This window comes from Theropithecus gelada, chromosome 16 (genome assembly GCF_003255815.1).
Source record: "Theropithecus gelada isolate Dixy chromosome 16, Tgel_1.0, whole genome shotgun sequence".
In the NCBI taxonomy this organism is placed as follows: domain Eukaryota; kingdom Metazoa; phylum Chordata; class Mammalia; order Primates; family Cercopithecidae; genus Theropithecus; species Theropithecus gelada.
This window is the reverse complement of record NC_037684.1, coordinates 76,626,278-76,648,734: the sequence shown is the minus strand read 5'-3', so window position 1 is coordinate 76,648,734 and position 22,457 is coordinate 76,626,278. Positions and strand designations below refer to the sequence as shown.

General features: G+C 37.4%; 1 protein-coding gene across 2 annotated transcripts in view; it reads left to right on the top strand.

The window, feature by feature from the left end:
- NCOR1 (nuclear receptor corepressor 1) overlaps window positions 1–22,457 on the top strand; it is a 189,511-nt gene that overhangs the window by 55,681 nt on the left and 111,373 nt on the right. Inside the window, exons 6-13 of one of the 2 annotated variants that reach the window (XM_025363073.1) lie at window positions 3,332–3,445; window positions 9,352–9,408; window positions 10,752–10,804; window positions 11,134–11,160; window positions 13,242–13,308; window positions 16,189–16,361; window positions 17,419–17,509; window positions 22,235–22,413. In XM_025363073.1, coding sequence (XP_025218858.1) covers window positions 3,332–3,445; window positions 9,352–9,408; window positions 10,752–10,804; window positions 11,134–11,160; window positions 13,242–13,308; window positions 16,189–16,361; window positions 17,419–17,509; window positions 22,235–22,413 — 761 coding nt within the window. The remainder of the gene's footprint in view (window positions 1–3,331; window positions 3,446–9,351; window positions 9,409–10,751; window positions 10,805–11,133; window positions 11,161–13,241; window positions 13,309–16,188; window positions 16,362–17,418; window positions 17,510–22,234; window positions 22,414–22,457) is intronic. The other variant, XM_025363074.1, reaches the window with a different exon arrangement.

The window sequence follows — 22,457 nt, the reverse complement described above, 5'->3', positions numbered from 1 at the left end:
TATTATATGCCCAACAATTCTAATTAAGTCTTTATTGGTTTGATTTTGCTGAGTCTCTTTTCTTTCTTTTGTCCTTATTTTCTTTACTTGCACAATGGTAATAATCTAGTAATAACACCAACTAAATCACATGATTGTTTTATGAATTGAGATAATGAATATATTGCATAATATCTGGTACATAGTAAATGTACATGCAATCCATTATAATAATTAGAAATAATGAAATATGTTGTATGATTATTATGAAATGTACCAGAGCCACAAATTTTATTGAGAGATATAAAAGACAACTAGAGAAAACAAAGAAATATGCCATAGCTGAATGGAAACAGTAATAATACTGTGTGTTCATCTTGCATTAAATCATGTCTCATACAGTTTCAATAAAATTCCAATTAAATTTATTTTTAAAACATGGCAAATACATTGTAAAGTTAATGTAAAAGAACAACCAGGGCCAGGCTTGGTGGCTTAACCTGTAATCCCAGCATAACCTGTAATCCCAGCACTTTGGGAGGCTGAAGCAGGCCAGATCACCTGAGGTCAGGAGTTTGAGACCAGCCTGGCCAACATGGTGAAACCCTACCTCTACTAAAAATAGAAAAAATTAGCTGGGCGTGGTGGTGGGCGCCTGTAATCCCAGCTACTCTACTTGGGAGGCTGAGGCAGGAGAATCACTTGAACTCCGGAGGTGGAGGTTGCAGAGAGCCGAGATTGTGCCACTGTGCTCCAGCCTCGGCAAAAAGAGTGAGACTCCGTCTCAAAAAATCAAAACAAAACAAACAAAAAAAGAAAAACAAACAGGTGAGGAGGGAGTGTGTGTGTATGTGTGTCTGTGTGTGTTTGCTTTTAGCCTTTGAAGTGTAATGGTTTTGTCCCAGGGCTATTTGAGTACTAAGAACAAAGTGTGATGTGTTTATTCCTTAACAAAGATTCTTTTTTTTTTTTTCTTTTTTTTTTGAGACGGAGTCTCGCTCTGTTGCCCAGGCTGGAGTGCAGTGGCTTGATCTTGGCTTACTGCAAGCTCCGCCTCCTGGGTTCACGCATTCTCCTGCCTCTCCCTCTGGAGTAGCTGGGACTACAGGCACTTGCCACCGCACCGGGCTAATTTTTTTGTATTTTTAATAGAGACAGGGTTTCACCGTGTTAGCCAGGATGGTCTCGATCTCCTGACCTCGATCTGCCCACCTCGGCCTCCCAAAGTGCTGGGATTACAGGCGTGAGCCACCGCGCCCGGCCTACAAGGATTCTAAAAGAAGGTCTGAGGCAGGAGAATGGCATGAACCTGGGAGGTGAGCCGAGATGGTGCCACTGCATTCCAGCCTGAGCGACATAGCAAGACTCCGTCTCAAAAAAATAACAAAATAAATAAACAAATAAATAAAATAAGACCCTCTAAGCAGGAAAGAAAAGGAATCATTGAAGAACCCTTTACCATAAAAATGATCTCAGAATTTCCAACTCTTTCTTTTGCTTATACAGATAACAGACTGCAAGAGTACTTATAATTCCAAAAAGTGGAAGTGTTCCATACAGTTTACACTCTCTTGGTGGTTATTTATTATTATTTAAAAAAAATTTTTTTCAAATCAGGCACCTTCTGAGCCAGAATAGATTCAGAAACTCCCTCTTGGTGTATTTTTATGCTTTCATTTGGGCATGGTCTGATTTAGAGTACTGGGAGCTTTGACTATCACCCTTATTTATTTTATTTTTTTGAGATGGAGTCTCCCCTTGTCACCCAGGCTGGAGTACAATGGTGTGATCTTGGCTTACTGCAACCTCCACCTCCTGGGTTCAAGCGATTCTTCTGCCTCGGCCTTCTGAGTAGGTGGGGTTACAGGTGTGCGCCACCACGCTGAGCTAATTTTTTGTATCTTTAGTAGAGATGGAATTTCACCATGTTGGCCAGGCTGGTCTTGAACTCCTGGGCTCAAGTGATCCACCTTGTTGTTCTCCCAAAGTGCTGGGATTACAGATGTGAGCCATTGCACCCAGCCTGTCAGTCTTATTTAGTAGTGTAGATCATTTTTTCCTATAGGCTATACTAGACTTAACCTTTATTTATCTTTACCTAATTTTTCTTTTATCATGTTAGACAGTGAACTTATGCTACATTTATTCATGTGGATATTTTTAAAGCATTAACTAGGTATCAGGCACTGGTTTAGGTGTTGAAAAAAAGCAGTAGACAAAGCAGACAAGTCCCTGCTTGCTTCACTGGTAATACTGGATAATATTTACAATTTATAGTTGTAATGTGCTTTATATATATGTTAAGTCATTTAGTCTTTTCAAAAAACTGTATGATAGGTAGTATTATTATCCCTACTTTATTTATGAGTAGTTTAGGTGTTTGCTTAATATTGACTTAAGGGAGCCAGGCATGGTGGCTCACACGGGTAATCCCACCACTTTGGGAGGCCAAGGTGGGTGGATCACCTGAGGTCAGGAGTTCGAGACCAGGCTGACCAACATGGTGAAACCCCATCTCTACTAAAAAAAAAATACAAAAATTAGCCGGGCATGGTGTTGGGTGCCTGTAATCCCAGCTACTCAGGAGACTGAGGCAGGACCAGGCTTGAACCCTGGAGGCGGAGGTTGCAGTGAGCACCATTGCACTCCAGACTTGGTGACAGAGCAAGACTCCATCTCAAAAAAAAAAAAAAAAAGATTGACCTAAGCACCCAGAAAGTTTCCTAGGATCACACCACCTATAAAGGGTGACCCTGAGGCTCAAACTCAGGCACGCTAATACAGTTAGCTTTTTCTTTATACTTGCGCACACCAACAGTCTATATTTTTGTAGTTTTGTTGATTGCCCTTTGACTGGAGCACTGTAACACGTGAAGGTTGGGTGTTGAGGGTGGCATGGTGCCATGCTGAGTTAAGGATTAACCCTTGAACTCCTTTCTACCATATTCTGCACAGCAAATATTAATGTATACTGTGTATCTATAACATATAAGAGTGTTTTTTCAGTGCTGTCAGAGGTCATTGTGATAGAGGTATGTAGAGTACCTTCATTAAATTTAATTTCTCTTATTATTTTGCTTTAAGTTTGTCAGAATTAAAATCTTAAAGGATGCTTCCTCTTATTTATTTATTTTTTTTAACTCTGTGTCTTATGAAAATTTGTGTTGTTTGATTATGAAATAAATCTGGTTAATTTTCTTTGAGCTCTTGGTCCATGAGACCTTTGTGGATTAATTGGTTACCCTACAGAATCTACAAGCAAAGCTTAGTAGCCTGTGTTATCTCCAGCGGTTTATCACTGCTGGGTGTGGTGTGCAGCATATACTTGACTCTTTCTTTCTGGATCTCTCAGCAACAGCTTGAAGAAGAAGCAGCTAAACCTCCTGAGCCTGAGAAGCCCGTGTCCCCTCCTCCTGTGGAGCAGAAACACCGCAGTATTGTCCAAATTATTTATGATGAGAATCGGGTAAGCTCATACCATCTCTGGCAGCACAGGCCTTTAAACCCACTTGACTCTGCCCTTTTCAGTTTTGAATGTATGCTGGTATAATTTTAATTTTATTAAAACCTGATTTCTTTTATAATTTTGAATGTTCATAACTTTGGCTGACTGAAGCTTGGTGTTTTTTTCCTTATCAATTGAAAGAAAGTTTACAGTTGTGCTTTAAATTATGTAATATTTCATTTTACATTATACATTATATAAATATTTAATCAGTAAAATTTTGTCAGCTGAGTCTACTATTGTATGAATACTGGCAAGGAAGTTTGATAGCACATAATACAAAACAACCATTCTGCAATTTTTCATATAATAAATGATGTTTAATGCTGACTACTGATAACATTTTAGTAAAGATAGGTCATTGTATGTGGAAATGAGCTTTCTTATCAGCATTAGTTCACAGTCCAATGTAGTTGGGCTGTGGTTTGAACTTCAGTTAAAAAGTTCAAGGCAGGGCATGGTGGCTCACTTGAGGTCAGGAGTTCGAGACCAGCCTGGCCAACATGGAGAAACCCCGTGTCTACTAAAAATACAAAAATTAGCCAAGTGTGATGGTGCATGTCTGTAGTCCCAGCTACTCTAGAGGCTGCGGCGGGAGAATCGGTTGCGCCCAGGAGGTAGCGGTTGTAGTGAGCTGAGATTGAGCCACTTCATCCCAGCTGTTTGGGTCTGTTTGGACAACAGACCAAAACTCAGGTCTCAAAAAAAAAAAAAAAAACCAGTTCAAGGTAGATTTTGACCTTTAGGTAGACTTTGCTTTTTTAGGTTTACTTTCATACTCTTAATTAAAAATGTTCATGGATTCAGAAAAGCCAGCCATGAATTCTATGAATCATTTTTGTAATATCAAAATTAGTTTTGGCCAGAATATAGCCCAGGAACTAGCTGTTAGAGGGAAACTGATTTTACCTCAACATGAAGAAAGTGTCTGTTTAACAGTGGGCTTCCAGAAGTCCTCAGTGCAAAAGATGATAATATGCTCTATACTGTGGGATAGAATAGGCTTTTTAGCTAAAGGTGTGATCATCAGGTAAAATTTGGGATTGTTGTTTTGATTTATTTGATTTGTAGTGAGTGGATTCATCTGTCAGTGTATCTTACACATACAGTCTGTAACTTTATAGTAGTCCACAGCCTAAAGGAAATTGACCTTAAGTAAAGCAATTGTGAATTAATAAATATTTATGCACATGTACTCCTGAACTTAAAAGCTAAAGAAATAAACAAACATTTATAGGAATGATCTTGGATTTAGATATACATGTATCAAGTAGATTACTGAGAGTCATCAGAAATACACTTATGGTAATGGTAAGTGTTATGGGCAGGTAAAAATACGGGCAATTAACATTATTTTCTTGGCTGGGTTCAACATTTGTCCAATTTATTGTATGGCCACAACAGTCTACATGAAGATAAATCCAGTAAAGAAAGGGAAGGAGGTGACCATGCCTAAGATGGGGGCTGTGGCCCAGGATATACAGTTGCTCCCTTGTTTAAGAAAAGCCCAAAATAGGGGTTTTATGTGAAATCTCTGATTTGTTTCAAAAAAAAAGTCCTCTGCATAGCTGCAAAACACTTTTGTGGGCTCATGGGCTCCATAGCCAGTTTGTGACTGTGACCTCAGGGATAAAGTAAATAGGCATTAGTGGGGATACCAATGGAGATTTGATAGTTTTTTTTTTTTTTTAAGTTTTATAACTTTTTTTAGTATGAATTATTTTTCAAATACATTGGATTTGGTAATAATTATTAATGGATCTAATTTATTAATGAGCCTTTTCTCACAATATTAGTCAATTCTGTGGTTGCCTCACTGAGATTTGAGGACTGAATACTATTGAACAAGATCTGATCTAATAGAGAATTTAATTTGTGTTTAATTTTTATATACAGATGTTTTTATTAGTATAGTGTTTCTTGGTGCACATTAGCAAAACTTGAAGACTACTTTTACACCTCTTCTTTCTGTTTTAACATGTCCATATTTGGTTTGTTGTTCATTCTATGAAGAAAACCAAATCTGAAATCTGTTTTAGTATTAGACTTGCCTTCCTACAGTGAAGATTTTTTCTAACCCACAGCAACTATAGAAGTCATCTTTCTTTCCCTTTTTTTCTTTTATTTTTCTTCTCCACCCTCTCCTATTCTCCCTCTCCCTCTTCTCCTCCCTCTCCTTTCCTTTCCTTCTTTTCTTTTCTTTTCTTCGTCTTTTTTTTTTTTTTTTTTTTGAGACAGAATTTTGCTTTGTCCCCAAGGCTGGAGTGCTGTGGCGCAATCTCGGCTCACTGCAACCTCTGCCTCCCAGGTTCAAGCAATTGTCCTGTGTCAGCCTCCCAAGTAATTGGGATTACAGGTGTGAACCACCACACTCAGCTAATTTTTGTATTTTTAGTAGAGACGGGGTTTCGCCATGTTGGCCAGGCTGGTCTTGAACTCCTGGGCTCAAGTCATCTACCCATCTCGGCCTCCCAAAGTGTTGGGATTACAGACGTCAGCCACTGCACCCGGCCTCTTTTATTCCTTAACAGACAGGGTCTCACTAGGTCTTGAACTCCTGGCTTCAAATGATCCTCCTGCCTCAGTCTCCCAAAGTACTGAGATTACACATGTGAGCCCCCATGCCTGGTCTCATCTCTTTTTTATGTATGTTTTATAAATGTACCTGTGCAGTTTCACAATTGTAACAGGGAGCTCCCGGAGGGAAGGAGGAGAGCACAGTGTGCCTAGAACCCAGTCTTTCTCATATGTACTCCCCAAGGCTTTTTCTGCCCCAATATGCTCCCTTTGAAAGGCCCTCCCTGTCTCTTTAGCATTTTTTAATGAATGAGCATATCTGTTTCAGCGCCATAGGCAAGGAGGAAAGGGGTGATTACAGAAGTACACCTCCCTCTTATTCATTGTGTGACATCGGTCTACACTAGTTGGAATTAAGCCAAGTGTAGCTTAAGAGATCGAGGGACCGTTTCTTTTATTTAGAAAGTTAGTGGGAGGAAAAAAACTGCCCCAAAGTGTTAATTTTAAAGTTAACTTCCTGAGAAAAGTCGACTTGCATCATAGTTAAATTTCAGTCTAAGTTTGTTTAGTCTCTAAACAGACTATTTTTAACAGTTCTATTTGATATTACCCTATCAGTTGTAAGTTCCAAAAATATTTGTAAATATACTAATTTCAGAAGAATAATACATATAGAAAGGTGATTATTGGGCTCTACTAGAGAAATTTGCAGAATATCGTGTGTGTGTGTGTGTGTGTGTGTGTGTATAAAAAAATTTTTTTTTTTTTTTGAGGCGGAGCCTTGTTCTGTTGCCCAGGCTGGAGTGCAGTGGCACGATCTTGGCTCACTGAAACCTCTGCCTCCCGGTTTCAAGTGATTCTCCCGCCTCAGCCTCCCAGGTAGCTGGGATTATAGGCACATGCCACCTTGCCTGGCTAATTTTTGCATTTTTAGTAGAGACCGGGTTTCGCCATATTTTTAGGCTGGTCTTGAACTCCTGACCTCAAGTGATCCACCTGCCTCAGCCTCCCAAAGTGTTGGTATTACAGGCATGAGCCACCGCAACCTGCCTTGTTTATATTTTGATGGGTTGATTTACAAGAGAATGTGACATCAGAAGAAAGAAAAGGGTGATGGTAGGAAGTATATTCTGTGCCAGCACCTCTGGTCATCTAGGCCAGCATCCTAGGAATTATCCAGTTTTCTCTCTTTGCCTCTTCATGTATGTTGAGGTAATCAATGAAGAGTGTTAGTCCCACCTCCTATATATTGGTCTGGTCTTGCGCTTCTTTCCTCTACCTTTATCATTAGCTTAATTTGAGCCTTCATCTCCCACATAGTTATTGAGTCTCACTCTTCAGTGTTTTTTTTTTTTTTTTTTGAGACGGAGTCTCACTTTGTCACCCAGGCTGGAGTGCAGTGGCGCGATCTGGGCTCACTGCAAGCTCCGCCTCCCGGGTTCACGCTATTCTCCTGCCTCAGCCTCCCGAGTAGCTGGGACTACAGGCGCCCGCCACCTCGCCCGGCTAGTTTTTCGTATTTTTTAGTAGAGACGGGGTTTCACCGTGTTAGCCAGGATGGTCTTGATCTCCTGACCTTGTGATCCGCCCATCTTGGCCTCCCAAAGTGCTGGGATTACAGGCTTGAGCCACCGCGCCCGGCCTCGGTCTTTTCTTGCTAACCCATCCTTCATATTTTCTCCCATTTAACGATTCTCCAAATAGAACCTTTTGATGATTTCCCACTTTATACAGAATAGCCCAATCTTTTATTGATGTTTACATGCTTACCTGTCTGGCCCTTTCCCCATACTCTTTTCTTAGTAATATTCCACCAGAGGAGGTTTTGGATGTTCTCTTGTTAGTAATGTATTTACCCCACTTTGTTGCCCCTGCTGTCACGTGGCCCCGTGTTTTGTCTTTTCTGCCGAGCACACTCTTACCTCAAGCCCCAGTTCAAGTATCATTTTCTCTAGGAAAACTTTCAAGACTCCTCATCTTCCTATGGTGGGAAGGCTTATCTTATTCATTATTTTCTTAGTGTCTAGCGAGTGCTTGGCACATAGAACATACCGAACATATGTTTGAAGAGTTATTTACTTATGTCTGTAGACTTAGAATACAAATTCTAATACGAACATATGAGGGTCTTAAGTTAAAATTTTTGTTGCCAAAATATTGATTGATTAATCTTAGCAAGGGAAGATTTCTGCTAGTTAACACTTTGGTCTAGATTATTTTACTTTTGAAAATAGCAACTGGGGCCGGGCACGGTGGCTCACGCCTGTAATCCCAGCACTTTGGGAGGCCGAGGCGGATGGATCACAAGGTCAAGAGATCGAGACCATCCTGGCTAACACGGTGAAACCCCATCTCTACTAAAAATACAAAAAATTAGCCGGGCGTGGTGGTGGGCGCCTGTAGTCCCAGCTACTCGGGAGGCTGAGGCAGGAGAATGGCGTGAACCCAGGAGGTGGAGCTGGCAGTGAGCCGAGATCGCTTCACTGCACTCTAACCTGGGCGACAGAGCGAGACTCCATCTCAAAAAAAAAAAAAAAAAAAAAAATAGCAACTGGGTGCTGTGGTTCACACCTGTAATGGAAGAGCTTTTGGAGGCTGAGTTGGGGACATTATTTGAGTCCAGGAAGTTGAGGCTGCAGTGAGCTATGATGGTGCTATTGTGTTCCAGCCTGGGTGACAGAGTGAGACCCTGTCTCAAAAAAAAAGGGGGGGGGGGGGGGGGGGAAATAGCATGTTACAAAGACATATAATTCAGCATTTTTTAACTACTGAGCACTTTGAATAATTCAAATTAGCGGTTTTCTTTGTTGTTCAGCTATTACTAAGGATTCCTTGTAACTAGAAAATTAGCTCATTAACAGCTTTTCTTCAAAGAGATCAGTGTGGCTTACCACAGTAAAGAGTGGCCATTTTATGGTATTTTATTGCTTTAAAAAGTTTCTGTTAGAGATAATATGAGTTAAAGTATGTAGAATGTTTGGGGGATTTATTTCTAATAGTGAATTTTCATTCCCTCTCTCCAGATTTTTAATATAATTATTTGCTTTTTAAAAACTTGTCAATTCTTCAGGCATTGCTTTCAATACAAATGTTAAGTTTTGACTGAATTTGGTGAGGAAAGCTATGAAAATACAATTTCAGAGTTTTTTTTTTTATCATTGTAACTACAAATTAAGAAAAAATCAAAAATAATTGGAACATATTTCAGCCTATCATATAGAAGAAGGATATTTGGAAATAAGGATAAGTTCATCTGTCGATTAGTCTTAGATAAATATTTTTAAATAATGATTTTGCACTTAGATAATGTAATTTTTAATTATATGATACAACAATGTCTTTATCTCTAGAAAAAAGCAGAAGAAGCTCATAAAATTTTTGAAGGTCTTGGCCCAAAAGTTGAACTGGTAAGTAAGAAATTACTTTTTTCATTTGCAGTGATTTTTTTTTTTTTTTTTTTTTGGTAGTTTTTCTTGGGATAAGATGGAATATGATCCGTTTATTTTGGGATAAGAGAGATGTAGCTGAGCAGAGTTTGAGATGAAGTTTAAAGTAATGATGAGTGAACTTGGTTACCTTTGCAGACCTTTGCAGAAGCATCATCCTGGGCTTGTTTTTGCTTGAGCAGCTATTTAATCCTTCCAGGTAGAATGATAATTAAGAACAGAATTAGAAAACTCTTTGAATGTTACTGTTAAAATAGTGACAATAGTTAATACTCCTGAGTATTAGGGAATATTAATACTTTGAAATTAAAAATGTGCATAAATATACTTATTATGGGAAACAATGGATTTATAAACTGTATTGTGGGAGTGACAGGAGATGGGATTAACAGTTATTCAGGGAATCTAAAAGTTAGGAGGTTTTGCCACAATGAGGTACCATCTCATACTAGTTAGAATGGTGATCATTAAAAAGTCAGGAAACAACTGGTGCTGGAGAGGATGTGGACTAATAGGAACACTTTTACACTGTTGGTGGGAGTGTAAACTAGTTCAGCCATTGTGGAAGACAGTGTGGCAATTCCTCGAGGATCTGGAACTAGAAATACCATTTGACCCAGCGATCCCATTACTGGGTATATACCCAAAGGATTATAAATCATGCTACTATAAAGACACATGCACATGTATGTTTGTTGCGGCACTATTCACAATAGCAAAGACTTGGAACCAACCCAGAAGTCCATCAATGATAGACTGGATTAAGAAAATGTGGCCCATATACACCATGGAATGCTATGCAGCCATAAAAAAGGATGAGTTCATGTCCTTTGTAGGGACATGGAGGAAGCTGGAAACCATCATTCTGAGCAAACTATCACAAGGACAGAAAACCAAACACCGTATGTTCTCACTCATAGGTGGGAATTGAACAATGAGAACACTTGGACACAGGGTTGGAAACATCACACACTGGGGCCTGTCGTGGGGTGGGGGATGGGGGAGGGATAGCATTAGGAGAAATACCTAATGTAAATGACAAGTTAATTGGTACAGCAAACCAACACAGCACATGTATACGTATGTAACAAACCTGCACGTTGTGCGCGTGTACCCTAGAACTTAAAGTATAATTTAAAAAAATAAGTAAATAAAAAAAATAGAAGTTTGGAGGTTTTGGTAGGGCATGTTATTGTGTAGATCCATTAGTACTTTACCTGTGCTTACATTAAAATTATGTTTCTTTGTCTCTTCATAGATATATGTACAACATTTTATATATAAATATTTGATTTCTTTTATAGCCACTCTATAACCAGCCATCAGATACCAAGGTGTACCATGAGAACATCAAGACGTAAGTATTGATCATCTTTGGAGTTCTTCAATTAAAGACCATATATTCTATAAAGAGATCATTTTTGTTATCTGCTGACATTATTATAATATAGTGTAGGTATGTTTTAGATTTGTGTAATTTGCTGTCGTTTTACTATATGTTATCTTCCTCTGGCTTCTTGGGGGTTGGGGTAACAGCTTTGAGTTTCCGAGGCCAAAAAATGAAATAAATTATTGCATAAAACTAGCTGGTTTTATAATCTGCTAGTAAAAAAGGTGGATACTTAACATTGAAATGGCTTACCTTGAGGCTTGAATTTTTTGCCTCCTGTTTTGTCTTTTTTTCAGTGGAGTACCTGCAAGGCGCATGATGAAGTAAGATAATGAAGCTTTTTCATTTAAGACTAGTGATGACACCGTCCCCCACCAAGCCACATCTGCCATTGCAAAGTAGAAGTGCCACGGATCATTTTATCATTATTCAAAATCCTATTCTAGGGAAATCCCTTCCATGACTCTTGCTAATGACGGTATTTGTAGACCCTTCTGCCATTTAATGTCCTGGTGCCTTGGAAGCGCTCAGTCACCTCGTGGGTGAGGAGGCTGCTCCAGAATGTAGTTTGTTTAGCCTTGCTCATCCTAGTACCAGGCCTTTATGGATGCAGATTTTGGAATAAGAAAATAAGTGAAAAGAAAATCTTAATTTCTTGATCTGATTGAAGTAAGAGAGGAAGCTAGATAGGTATCTTTTTTTTTTTTTTTTTAATTATACTTTAAGAGAGTTTTAGGTGCTTTATTCTTAGTTTGTGACAAAAATGTGATATTTCTACTTTATATGTTTTATTAAGTATAACCAGAACATTATAATTATTTACTAGTGTGGTTACTAATGAGCACATTGCTATTTTATATATATATATATATATATATACTTTTTTCTTTTTAAAAATTTCTTAACTGAGAGTATGTGCAATTATTGACTACTTTGCAGAACTGGTGGCAAATATGATTTGCATGGTAGTATGCATGAAAACAATTGAATTTGAATAATTTTAACTTTTGTTAAGTAAGTGGTTCATAATAAAATTTATGTATTTGTGAATTTTTCTGTGAGATGCTATTATGATCTTGAGAACCCTTAGAAGTAAGTTAGTCAAAACTCACATATAATATACCTTGTTTTGGAACTGCTTAGCTGTTTTAACATTTTTAAAGAGTAGAAGAGCAGATAAGATCTAGTTGGCTACTTAATGACTTTTTTTTTTCCCCCACAAAGCCTCGGTGTTATGTTTGTGGTGTTGTCCTGTTTCTCCTGATACAGTCTGGAGAGCAGCCCTGTCCGATTTATTTCATGTCATCTACATTGCCTATTTAGTGCTCAGCACACTATCCTGAGATGGATTACTGACTGGCTGACTTCATTTAAATTCCTAGGAAACATTTAAGATTGTATTTGTTCATTGTCATTTGCTTTTGAGTAACATATAATTATAATTAGAGCAAATTGAGTATATAGTAATGCTTCCCTGTATGACACCTTTTGAAATATTTCCTCAGCTGCATGCATCTGTATGAGTCATTCAGTAGCTATTCTTTCATCACCGTCATTTGCTTTGTATGAAATAGCAAATGTACATTTTAATAATTCTTTTCATCTCTTGGCTACTTTTTCATATAGCCAGCTCCTGATTGTCCATGCTTATTTGAGTGGAGCCAGTGTCAATGTTAGTCCTGAGTGGCAGATAATCCAAAAAATTACTTCTACTTGCCTTGGCTTTGTATTTGTATTTGAATAATCAGCTTGAAATCCTTTCTGGAAATAGGTGGGGTATAAATATTTATATTTGAACCTGCATGTCATTGTTTTTGAAGGTCACAGTGCTTCCAATTTAAAAAGTGATTAAGATATGTTAGAAATCTTCCTGTTTTGTCACATCGCCCTCCGTTACTTCTTAGAGTGGATTGTGTCGTTCTGTGACTGAAGAAAATCTTCTGTTTAAAGCAGAAGTCTCCTATCTCTACATATGTTGGTATACATTCTCCTCGTAGAAGGGAGGTTAGCACCTGATGTAGGGAGGTAACTGTAAAAGCATTTCCTTCTCTTCTCCCTCCCTTCCTCAAAGAGTAAGATGTTTATGTCACCAGAGTTGTTAAGAAGGATAAGTAACTGTAATTTTAATTTGAAAATATTTATCTTATAATTGGATGTGCTAATTGAAAGTTAACCATTTTGTATAAAGTCTTACTGTAGAATGGGAGGAACTTTAGTCAGTTCTCATTTTTGCAAAAATTATAAAGTCTTATTTTGCAGGGTGAAAAAATTAGGATTAACTTTGTTTACATCATAAATTCTTAAGTGATCTTTGCCTATTTTCCAGTGTCTCTGGAAAAAAAGTGAGTGCATTATTAAATTGTGCTTTTTCTAAATGTCATGCAACCATATTTTTCTCTTCTAGAAACCAGGTGATGAGGAAAAAACTCATTTTATTTTTTAAAAGAAGAAATCATGCAAGAAAACAAAGGGTGAGGTCCTATCCTTGTTAACTGAAATTTGTACAGCTTTCCCATTCATGCTCATTTAGGCATTCACTTTCCTACTATTAATAAGATTGGTCCTTGACTTCATTTGAGGATAAGTGCTGATTTAGAAAGTAATCATATATATATATATATGACTTAAATCTAATTGTAGTAACATTTTGATACCATAGTTTATATTTAATATTATCAAATTAATTTCATTGGTCATCTATCTAGCACATTTTCATTTAGTCAAAATAAAATGGTGAGTAGTTTAAAAGAATATGAAAGATACTTTAGTTTCTTAAGCCTCAAACAGTTGTGGGTAAGTTGCAGTCGTGCTGATTAGATATTACTATTCTTTCTTTTATTAGAAATGGGGTCAGCTAGGGTTCAGCTTTTTCAAATTCAAATAGTTTTCCATATTTTGTTATATGACTTGCAGTCCAAAAGTTTTGTGGTTATATACATGGGAATTAAGTTATAGAAAATACAATGCCAGTAATTTTATTTTCATAATATGTTTATACTAATTTTACAGATAAACTGTTACTACATTTAAACTCAAGTGTCTATTAAATAAATGCTACTCTTTAAATCGACATCAAAAATGAACTTTGTGCCTTAAGTTAATGACCTGACAGTTTAATGAGTTGTAAAGCTCAAGAGTCAGCAGCTTTTATTTGGTGGAAAACATCTAACGTTCTAATTTGCCAGTCTGTTCCTTCATACAACCTTAAATTACTGGTCTTGAATTGTTTTTTTGCCAAGAACATATAAATATCAAGTAAGAAATTCGTTCATGTATTTTTTTTTCCTTTCCAAGTAATTTTGTTGTAATTCTGGTACTCACTAAATAAGTTCACTGGTGATGCAAACACTATAAGGTTTGTATTTTCACCGATTTGCTTAAATATCACTTGGCTGTGTACTCTGTGCCATATATTATTCTGCAAAGGTGAGCAAGATAGCCATATGGTTTTAGTAGTTAGGGGGAGCCTAACGTGTTGGGAGTCAGACAGGTCGGTCATAGTATTGGATCACACCATGGTCATGGACTATGGATGACTGAGGAGGACACCTAAGGCAGATAGGAGTTATGAGGGGAAGTTTCAGGGGAAAACCAATTCTCTGCAAACTTGTATACACAGAGGGAGTGGCTTAAGTGAAGGTCTGGGAGCCGGAGGGAGTGTAGACTGAGCTGGCAGTGTGGTGAGAAATGAGGCTGCTGAGGGAAGCCAGAGCCAGGTTGCATACTGTCCTGGAGGTTGCATAATGTTTGGGTTTGCATTTTAAGAATTTGCATTTAGCGGGGCAGGCGCAGTAGCTCATGCCTGTAATCCCAGCACTTTGGGAGGCCAAGGCCGGCGGATCACCTAAGGTTGGGAGTTCAAGACTGGCCTGACCAACATGGAGAAACTCCATCTCTACTAAAAATACAAAATTAGCTGGGTATGGTGGTGCATGCCTGTAACCCCAGCTACTCAGGAGGCTGAGGCAGGAGAATAACTTGAACCCGGGAGGCAGAGGTTGCGGTGAGCTGAGATCGTGCCATTGCACTCCAGCCTGGGCAACAAGAGCGAAACTCCATCTCAAAAAAAAAAAAAAGAATTTGCATTTGGCTACAACATTAAGAATGTATGGGAGCTATTGTTTTGATCTAGGTGAGGGATGGTGTTGGCCTGGATTATGAGGGTACCAGTGGAAATGGAGAAAAGGTGAAGGACACAGAAGACATACAAGAGTAATTGAGAAGTGGGAGTGGGGTGTGGTGTGGAATGTGAGAAAGACAATATTCTCTTCTCCAGTGCCACTTTCTTAAGATGAACATGTTAGCAGTTTTTCATGAACCCTTCCTCACTTTCCTCTATCCATGTGTCATCAGATATGTTGACAGTTCTTTGTCCACAGTGGGGGGTTCATCTGTCTTTTCTTCTCTATTGAGAAAATGGTATCATAATTCAATTACTTCTCTAGAAGCATTAATTCTCAATTTCATGTAGTTCACTGGATTTCTGTTGTTTTTTTTTTTTTTTGTCTGTCACCCAGGTTGGAGTGCAGTGGCGTGATCCTGGCTCACTGCAACCTCCGCCTCCCGGGTTCAAGCGATTCTGCTTCCTTAGCCTCCCAAATAGCGGGGACTACAGGTGCCCGCCACCATGCCTGGCTAATTTTTGTATTTTTAGTAGAGATGGGGTTTCACCATATTGGCCAGGCTGGACTTGAACTCCTGACCTCAAGTGATCCACCCGCCTCGGCCTCCCAAAGTGCTGGGATTACAAGTGTGAGCCATGTGCCCAGCCTGGATTTCTTTTTTTGATAAAGTGCAACCAATCATTTTCTGCCTTTTTCATACTGTCAAAATGTTTATTATATAACATTATTTATAATAGCAAAAAATGTCAGTCAACCAGAACCTCCAACAATAGAACCGTTAAAGCATGCGTGTTTTGTTTCGCAGATTGGAAGGATGACAACAAAATGTTCATATGGTTGCCTTTGGGTAATTGGTCAGATTGTGAACTATTTACATGTTTGTATTTTAAATTTTCCATTTTTTTGGGACAACAATAACATGATGTTTTAAGCAAAATAAAAGTAACTGGTCAGCTACTACTACTAGTAGGTGTCAAGTAGTTTATAAATATGCATAGACTTAATGTTAACTAAAATATCCAGCCAACCTGTGCTCTGTGTATTGATCTTAGTAGCAAACAGAGCTACCTTTCCTCTCTCCTCTTTCAGCTTTTCATTCACAATTGAGTCATAAGCCAAATGTACTTCTGACTTAACCTTAAGAAGTAGCATTTATTTCAAAGTATTAGGTTTGTCAGAATCAGAGTTTAGTTTAATTATTATTAATTTGCTACGGATATTTAATAGGAACAAAAAATCTGCCAGCGTTATGATCAGCTCATGGAAGCATGGGAGAAAAAAGTGGACAGAATAGAAAATAATCCTCGGAGGAAAGCTAAAGAAAGCAAAACAAGGGAATACTATGAAAAGCAGTTTCCAGAAATTCGAAAACAAAGAGAACAGCAAGAAAGATTTCAGCGGTAAGTAGTTTGATGTTTAATGACTGTGATATTTTTCCTCAAATATTTATTGTTTCTTGAAACTGATCATGAAGAAAGTTTATAACGAACTTTTATGTTTTGGACACATAGAGGGGAACAACACATACTGGGGCCTATCGGAGGGTTGAGGGTGGAGGATGGAAGGAGGGAGAGGGATCAGGAAAAATAACTAGTGGGTACTAGGTTTAACAGCAGAGTGATGAAATAATCTGTACAATAGATCACCATGACACAGGTTTACCTATATAACAAACTTGCGCATGTACCCATGAACTTAAAAGTTAAAAAGAACTTTTATGTTGAAAAGAAAACTTTATTATCAACCAGTAAACATTGTGTCTTAGTAAATTTAATTTTTTGTATTATCCCGTCGAATCTAAATATGTGATTATTTTGAAATTAATTCTGAAGTTCCTAAAAATATTACATCCTTTGGAAATGATAGTGAACAAGAACAGACCTAAATATCCTTTAGTCCTTTGTTACCAACATATTCAAAGTATATTCAGTTGATGGCCAATTAAATTCTTTGATAGATTCTGATTTGTTTTACTTTTAGCGAACAGGTATTTTACAAAGATTTTAAAACCATTAGTTTTCTTTTTTATTGTTTCATGTAAGAGTCATGTATGGAAGCCCCTTAACTCACAATTAAATCTTTGTGAGGGATATTGGTTGAGTTTTTTCTCTCCTTTTAAAAATGTTTCATGTGTTTTTTAAGTCTACTACAGGACATACAAAGACTGCCATTTGAAATGGAAATGGCATCAGTAACTGTGATTTTCTAGAAGTTTTCCCTAACTAGTTCTGCCATTTGAACTTGAACATGTAACCTTCAAATCTCAATCGTAACATTTAAATTGTTGTTAATAGGTGACACAAACATTACTTAAAAGTATATATTCAATAGTATTTTACATTTCTTCTCTTAACTTTGTTAAAAAGTTCCATTCAGAAAAGTAATCTATAATTTAATTGATATGTCTTCTTTATATAAGGCCTTTAAATATATTTTTAATTTCTCCCTCATGTTTAGAGTTGGGCAGAGGGGAGCTGGTCTTTCAGCCACCATTGCTAGGAGTGAGCATGAGATTTCTGAAATTATTGATGGGCTCTCTGAGCAGGAGGTAAGACAATTTAATTCAAGTTAATTCGTTAATTATTAAAGCATTTTAGCTCTGTAGACTAGGAGCTAAGGGTTTATTTGTATGTAAATGTGGGAACTTTATTTAGTGCTAAAGTTTAGACTGTGTCAAAGATTTGAGGTGTCTATTAAAGGGTTTTTAAATGAGGCATTCACACGATCATACTGGAATTTTACAAAGATGGCTTTGGCAGCAAGGAGACCTGGAGAGAAGTGAGAAGGCTGTTAGGATAAAACTAAGGTTCTGAGTCAGGGCAACAGTTGTAGGGATGTATAGGAGAGTGTAATAGAAAGGTAGAATGGACAGGCCAAGATGGATGGGATGTGGGAGATGAGAAAGAGGAAGAATAGAATGTAGCTCCCTGGTTTCTAGGTTAGGGGACTAAGCTGGTGGTGCCTTTTCCTAAAGTGGCAAAGGAGCATGTATTTTACAAATGGCAGTATGTTCTTCAAAGGGTGTTGTCTAGCAGGTGAACCTGGGATATAGTTGAACTGGGGATGGTTAGATATCAGAGTCATCTGTATGCAGGTGATATAGTCCCAGACAAGTATGGTAACATGAAGTGAAAGGGACCAGTGAATGAGAATATAGAGATTAAGTTTATATATGGAAGAGATTCATCTATGAACAAGAATGTTTCATCTATGAAACAAAAATTTCACTAATTTTTAAGGTGAAGATATTCTTTTGTAGCAAGTGGCATTACTTTGTTTTTCAAGCATTTCCTTTGCCTGTATAAAGAGCAGAATTAATACAATTATAACACAGGTAGTAGAGACCAAGGTATACGTTTGACAAATATATCTTCAGACCCAAAAGCAGTATTTCCTCCCTTGTGAAGCTTCCCCACTCACTTTCCCAAAACAGAACTCAATGTCTAGTTAGTATCAGTTTACATTTATTTCTATTGTGTTTCTGTTCAATAAATATTTATGATCAGCTAAAGTGTTGTCTTCATGAGTGCAGTTATTATAAACCTTTGGGTCAGGCTATCTTTGAGTTCCTGGTGCCTAATGTTTAATTGAATATTAATAAAAATAAATGCAGAATAAGAATAAATTTCCATTTCTAACATTGAGTCTTCTTAGCCGTGTTCAGACTCTCAAGATTGTTCCAAAAGCCATCTAGTATTGACTGAGTTTTGCTAGTTTTGATTTTATTATATGGCTTTTCTTTTTTTTTTTTCTTTTTTATTATACTTTAAGTTCTAGGGTACATGTGCACAACATGCAGGTTTGTTACTATATGGCTTTTCTTAAACCTCATCTCAAAATTCTGAGAGTCTTGTTTATTTGAAGTAGTGGACTTAAGTAATGATCAAAGATATTTTTTACAATGCTTTATACTTCAAAATAAATGTTAAGTGTAAATAAATATATTTTTTGAAGACTTAAATATACAGTTAATACTCGATTTGCAAAATTAAGTGGAGTAAAGTGGATTTAATCTAAAATGTTAAATAATTTAGAAATAATTTAGATAAGTCAAATTCCTGTTTATATACTGCTTAGCACATTTAGAAGTAAAAAGCAGTGTCATGAATTCCTCTGCTCTACCCTTTACTACTACTTAACCTAGCCAGTTTTTTTTCTCCTCTTTCTATGGATATTTTTGGTTTAGGTTGTGGTGGACTAACTATATCTGGTTTTTTGACGAGGGGGAGTTTGAGGGGTAGTTACTACTTAAAATTGCCAATTGTGATAAGCACCTCATATGTATTATTTAAACTATGAAAATTCTGTGAAGTGGAGGCTATAATTAATGGCTGTTTTGCAAGTTAGGAAACTAAAGCCCAGCTGCAAGTTAAATAATTTGCCCAAGGTCACAAATTAATAAATAGTGGAGCCAGACACTCAACCTAGGCAGTCTGACTCTGGAACTGTGTGTTCTTTTCCATATCTATATTCAATCAAGTCTATTCCTTCAACAAATATTTATAACCCATTATGTGCCAAACTTTCCTTTAAGCATTGGGAATACAGTGGTGAATTAAACCATCAAGTTGCTTGATCTCATGAAAAATTACTTGCAGTAAGTTTTCCTCTAGGGTGAAAAAATAGCCTGTTTGTACAGAGTTTGTCTTTGTGTTGATATAGGGTTCTATCAGTATTTGATTATGATACCCTGTTTTGCATTCATAACTAAATAAAAGTATATAGTATGTTCTTATAACTTACTATGTTTCAGAATTCTAGTTAAACTAGCCCTGGAGGAGGTAGAGAACTATATAAACTATATCTCAGAGTTCCTTGATCCATATTACTTCTCAGATTGTTCTTACACTGATCAAAATAGACTTTTACAGGTGGTTTTTCTTTCTTTTCTTATTTCTGATATTCTCTTTTCCCAAAGAGAGGATTCCAAGGTGATTTTTGGTGCATTGAAATACATAACCCTTTAGGGGCAATTACAATATTTAGTCACAGAGGTATATCCCACACTCAAGCTTTTCAGTGCATTGTTATGTGATTTCAGGATCTTAGCCATTTCTAGAGACACCTTTGAGTTATCAGTGTTCCAGAGCACACCAGCTTCACTGTGTCCAGATTCCCAGAGATAAACTTCTTTTGGAATACATTGATGATGTTATCCTTGCTAATTTATCTCAAGCCCTAAATACATATTGCATATAATATTGCATAATATCAGGACAAGTGGATTTTTCTTTTTCTTTTTCCTCCTCTCCTCTCCTCTTTTTTCCTCTTCCTCTTCCTCTTTCTCTTTCTCTGTTTTTTTTTTTGAGATAGGAGATAGGGTCTTACTCTGTCACCCAGGCTGGAGTGCAATGGTGTGACCATGGCTTGCTGCATCCTCCACCTCTTGGGCTCAAGTGATCCTCCCACCTCAGTCTTCTGAATAGCTGGGACTACTGGTACACCACTATGTCCAGCTAACTTTTTGTTTGTTTGTTTGTTTGTTTGAGATAACGTCTTGCTCTGTCAGCCAGACTGGAGTGCAGTGGCTCACTGCATACCTCTGCATCCCAGGTTCAAGTGATTCTACTCCCTCAGCCTCCCAAGTAGCTGGGACTACAAGCGCATGCCAACACACCCAGCTAATTTTTGTATATTTAGTAGAAACAGGGTTTCACCATGTTGGCCAAGCCGGTCTCAAACTCCTGACCTCAGGTGATCCACCTGCCTTGGCCTCCCAAAGGGGTGGGATTACAGGTGTGAGCCACCCACCCAGCCTCTCACTTAGCTAATTAAAAAAAATTATTTTGTAGAGATGGGGGTCTCACTATACTGCCTAGCTTAGTCTTGGACTCCTGGGCTCAAGCAGTCCTCCTGCCTTGGCCTCCAAAAGTACTGGGATTACAAGCGTGAGCCACTGTGCCCAGCAATTTTTCATTTGTTTTGTAGCAGTATATTCAAGAGCTTTAAAACATAACCACTTACTCTATATTGCTTTTAAAATTACCTCTAAAGTATATGATTGAAATGACATTCAGCCCTTGGAATATGTAGCCATTATTTTTACAATGATAAGTAAATCTCTGTTAAATTTCTTTTCTTTTTTTTTTTTTTTGAGACGGAGTCTCGCTCTGTCACTCAGGCTGGAGTGCAGTGGCCGGATCTCAGCTCACTGCAAGCTCCACCTCCTGGGTTTACGCCATTCTCCTGCCTCAGCCTCCCGAGTAGCTGGGACTACAGGCGCCCGCCATCTCGCCCAGCTAGTTTTTTGTATTTTTTTTTAGTAGAGACGGGGTTTCACCCTGTTAGCCAGGATGGTCTCGATCTCCTGACCTCATGATCCGCCCGTTCGGCCTCCCAAAGTGCTGGGATTACAGGCTTGAGCCACCGTGCCCGGCCTAAATTTCTTTATTGGCTCTTTGACTGATTCCATGAGGAAATATCTGTAAGCATCTAAAATTAGTTTATGTATTGAGGTAATTTCAATCTAATGTGTAATTTCAGTCTAAACACTATATGTTCAAACTGATTGAGAGTGTCCCAGGAAATTAGAGACTGTGTAAGGACTTGACTATTAGGCAGTATCCACTTTTATGAGGATAATTTTTAGGGGAATACCTTTTCTTATACTTGGGTAAATACTTGTAATTTGGGTAAAAGTTTTTAAATAGAAGTTTGTACTTACAAATTTCCTCAGTTAAACTTTGCGAAAAATAAGTTCTACATGTGTAACAACGTTTTAGTTGAAACAAGTTTCATTTCTAAGAATAACAACCTTAAATTTTCAATGGAAGGATGATGTAAAATTAGCAAGAAACATTTAATAGTAAAGTGAGTGTAATTTAAAATCACTGACTTAAATTTTGATGCCTGTTTTTTTTCTATTTATTCTCTAATATGACGGTAAAAGTTGTTCTCTAAAATGATGTTGAGATTTTTAAAAATGAGACTAATATGATAATTAAATGCTCCGTAAGGAACTTGACATTACTTTTTATCTTCCAGGTCTAAAATTTTATTATGTTAAGTATCAGCTTAGTTTAAGAAAATAATTCTTCTCAAAGGATTAGATTATTTAAAAAGTGATATGGATATTCTCTGCCTCTGTAATTCATACAGTGAATATTTATTAGACATATGAGTAATTATCGTATGTTAGATGCTGTGGTATACACTGCTGTTGTTATTAAACTGCACACATGGTTTTTTAGTGTATATTAAGAGCATTGGTCCATGGCCCTCCTTAAATTTCTAGTTTATGTTTTATTCTAAGTAAGTTGTATTTTTTTTCCAGAATAATGAGAAACAAATGCGGCAGCTCTCTGTGATTCCACCTATGATGTTTGATGCAGAACAAAGACGAGTCAAGTTCATTAACATGAATGGGCTTATGGAGGACCCTATGAAAGTTTATAAAGATAGGCAGTTTATGAATGTTTGGACTGACCATGAAAAGGAGATCTTTAAGGACAAGTAATTTGTATTTTAAATTATTCTCTAATAGACGTCTACATAAG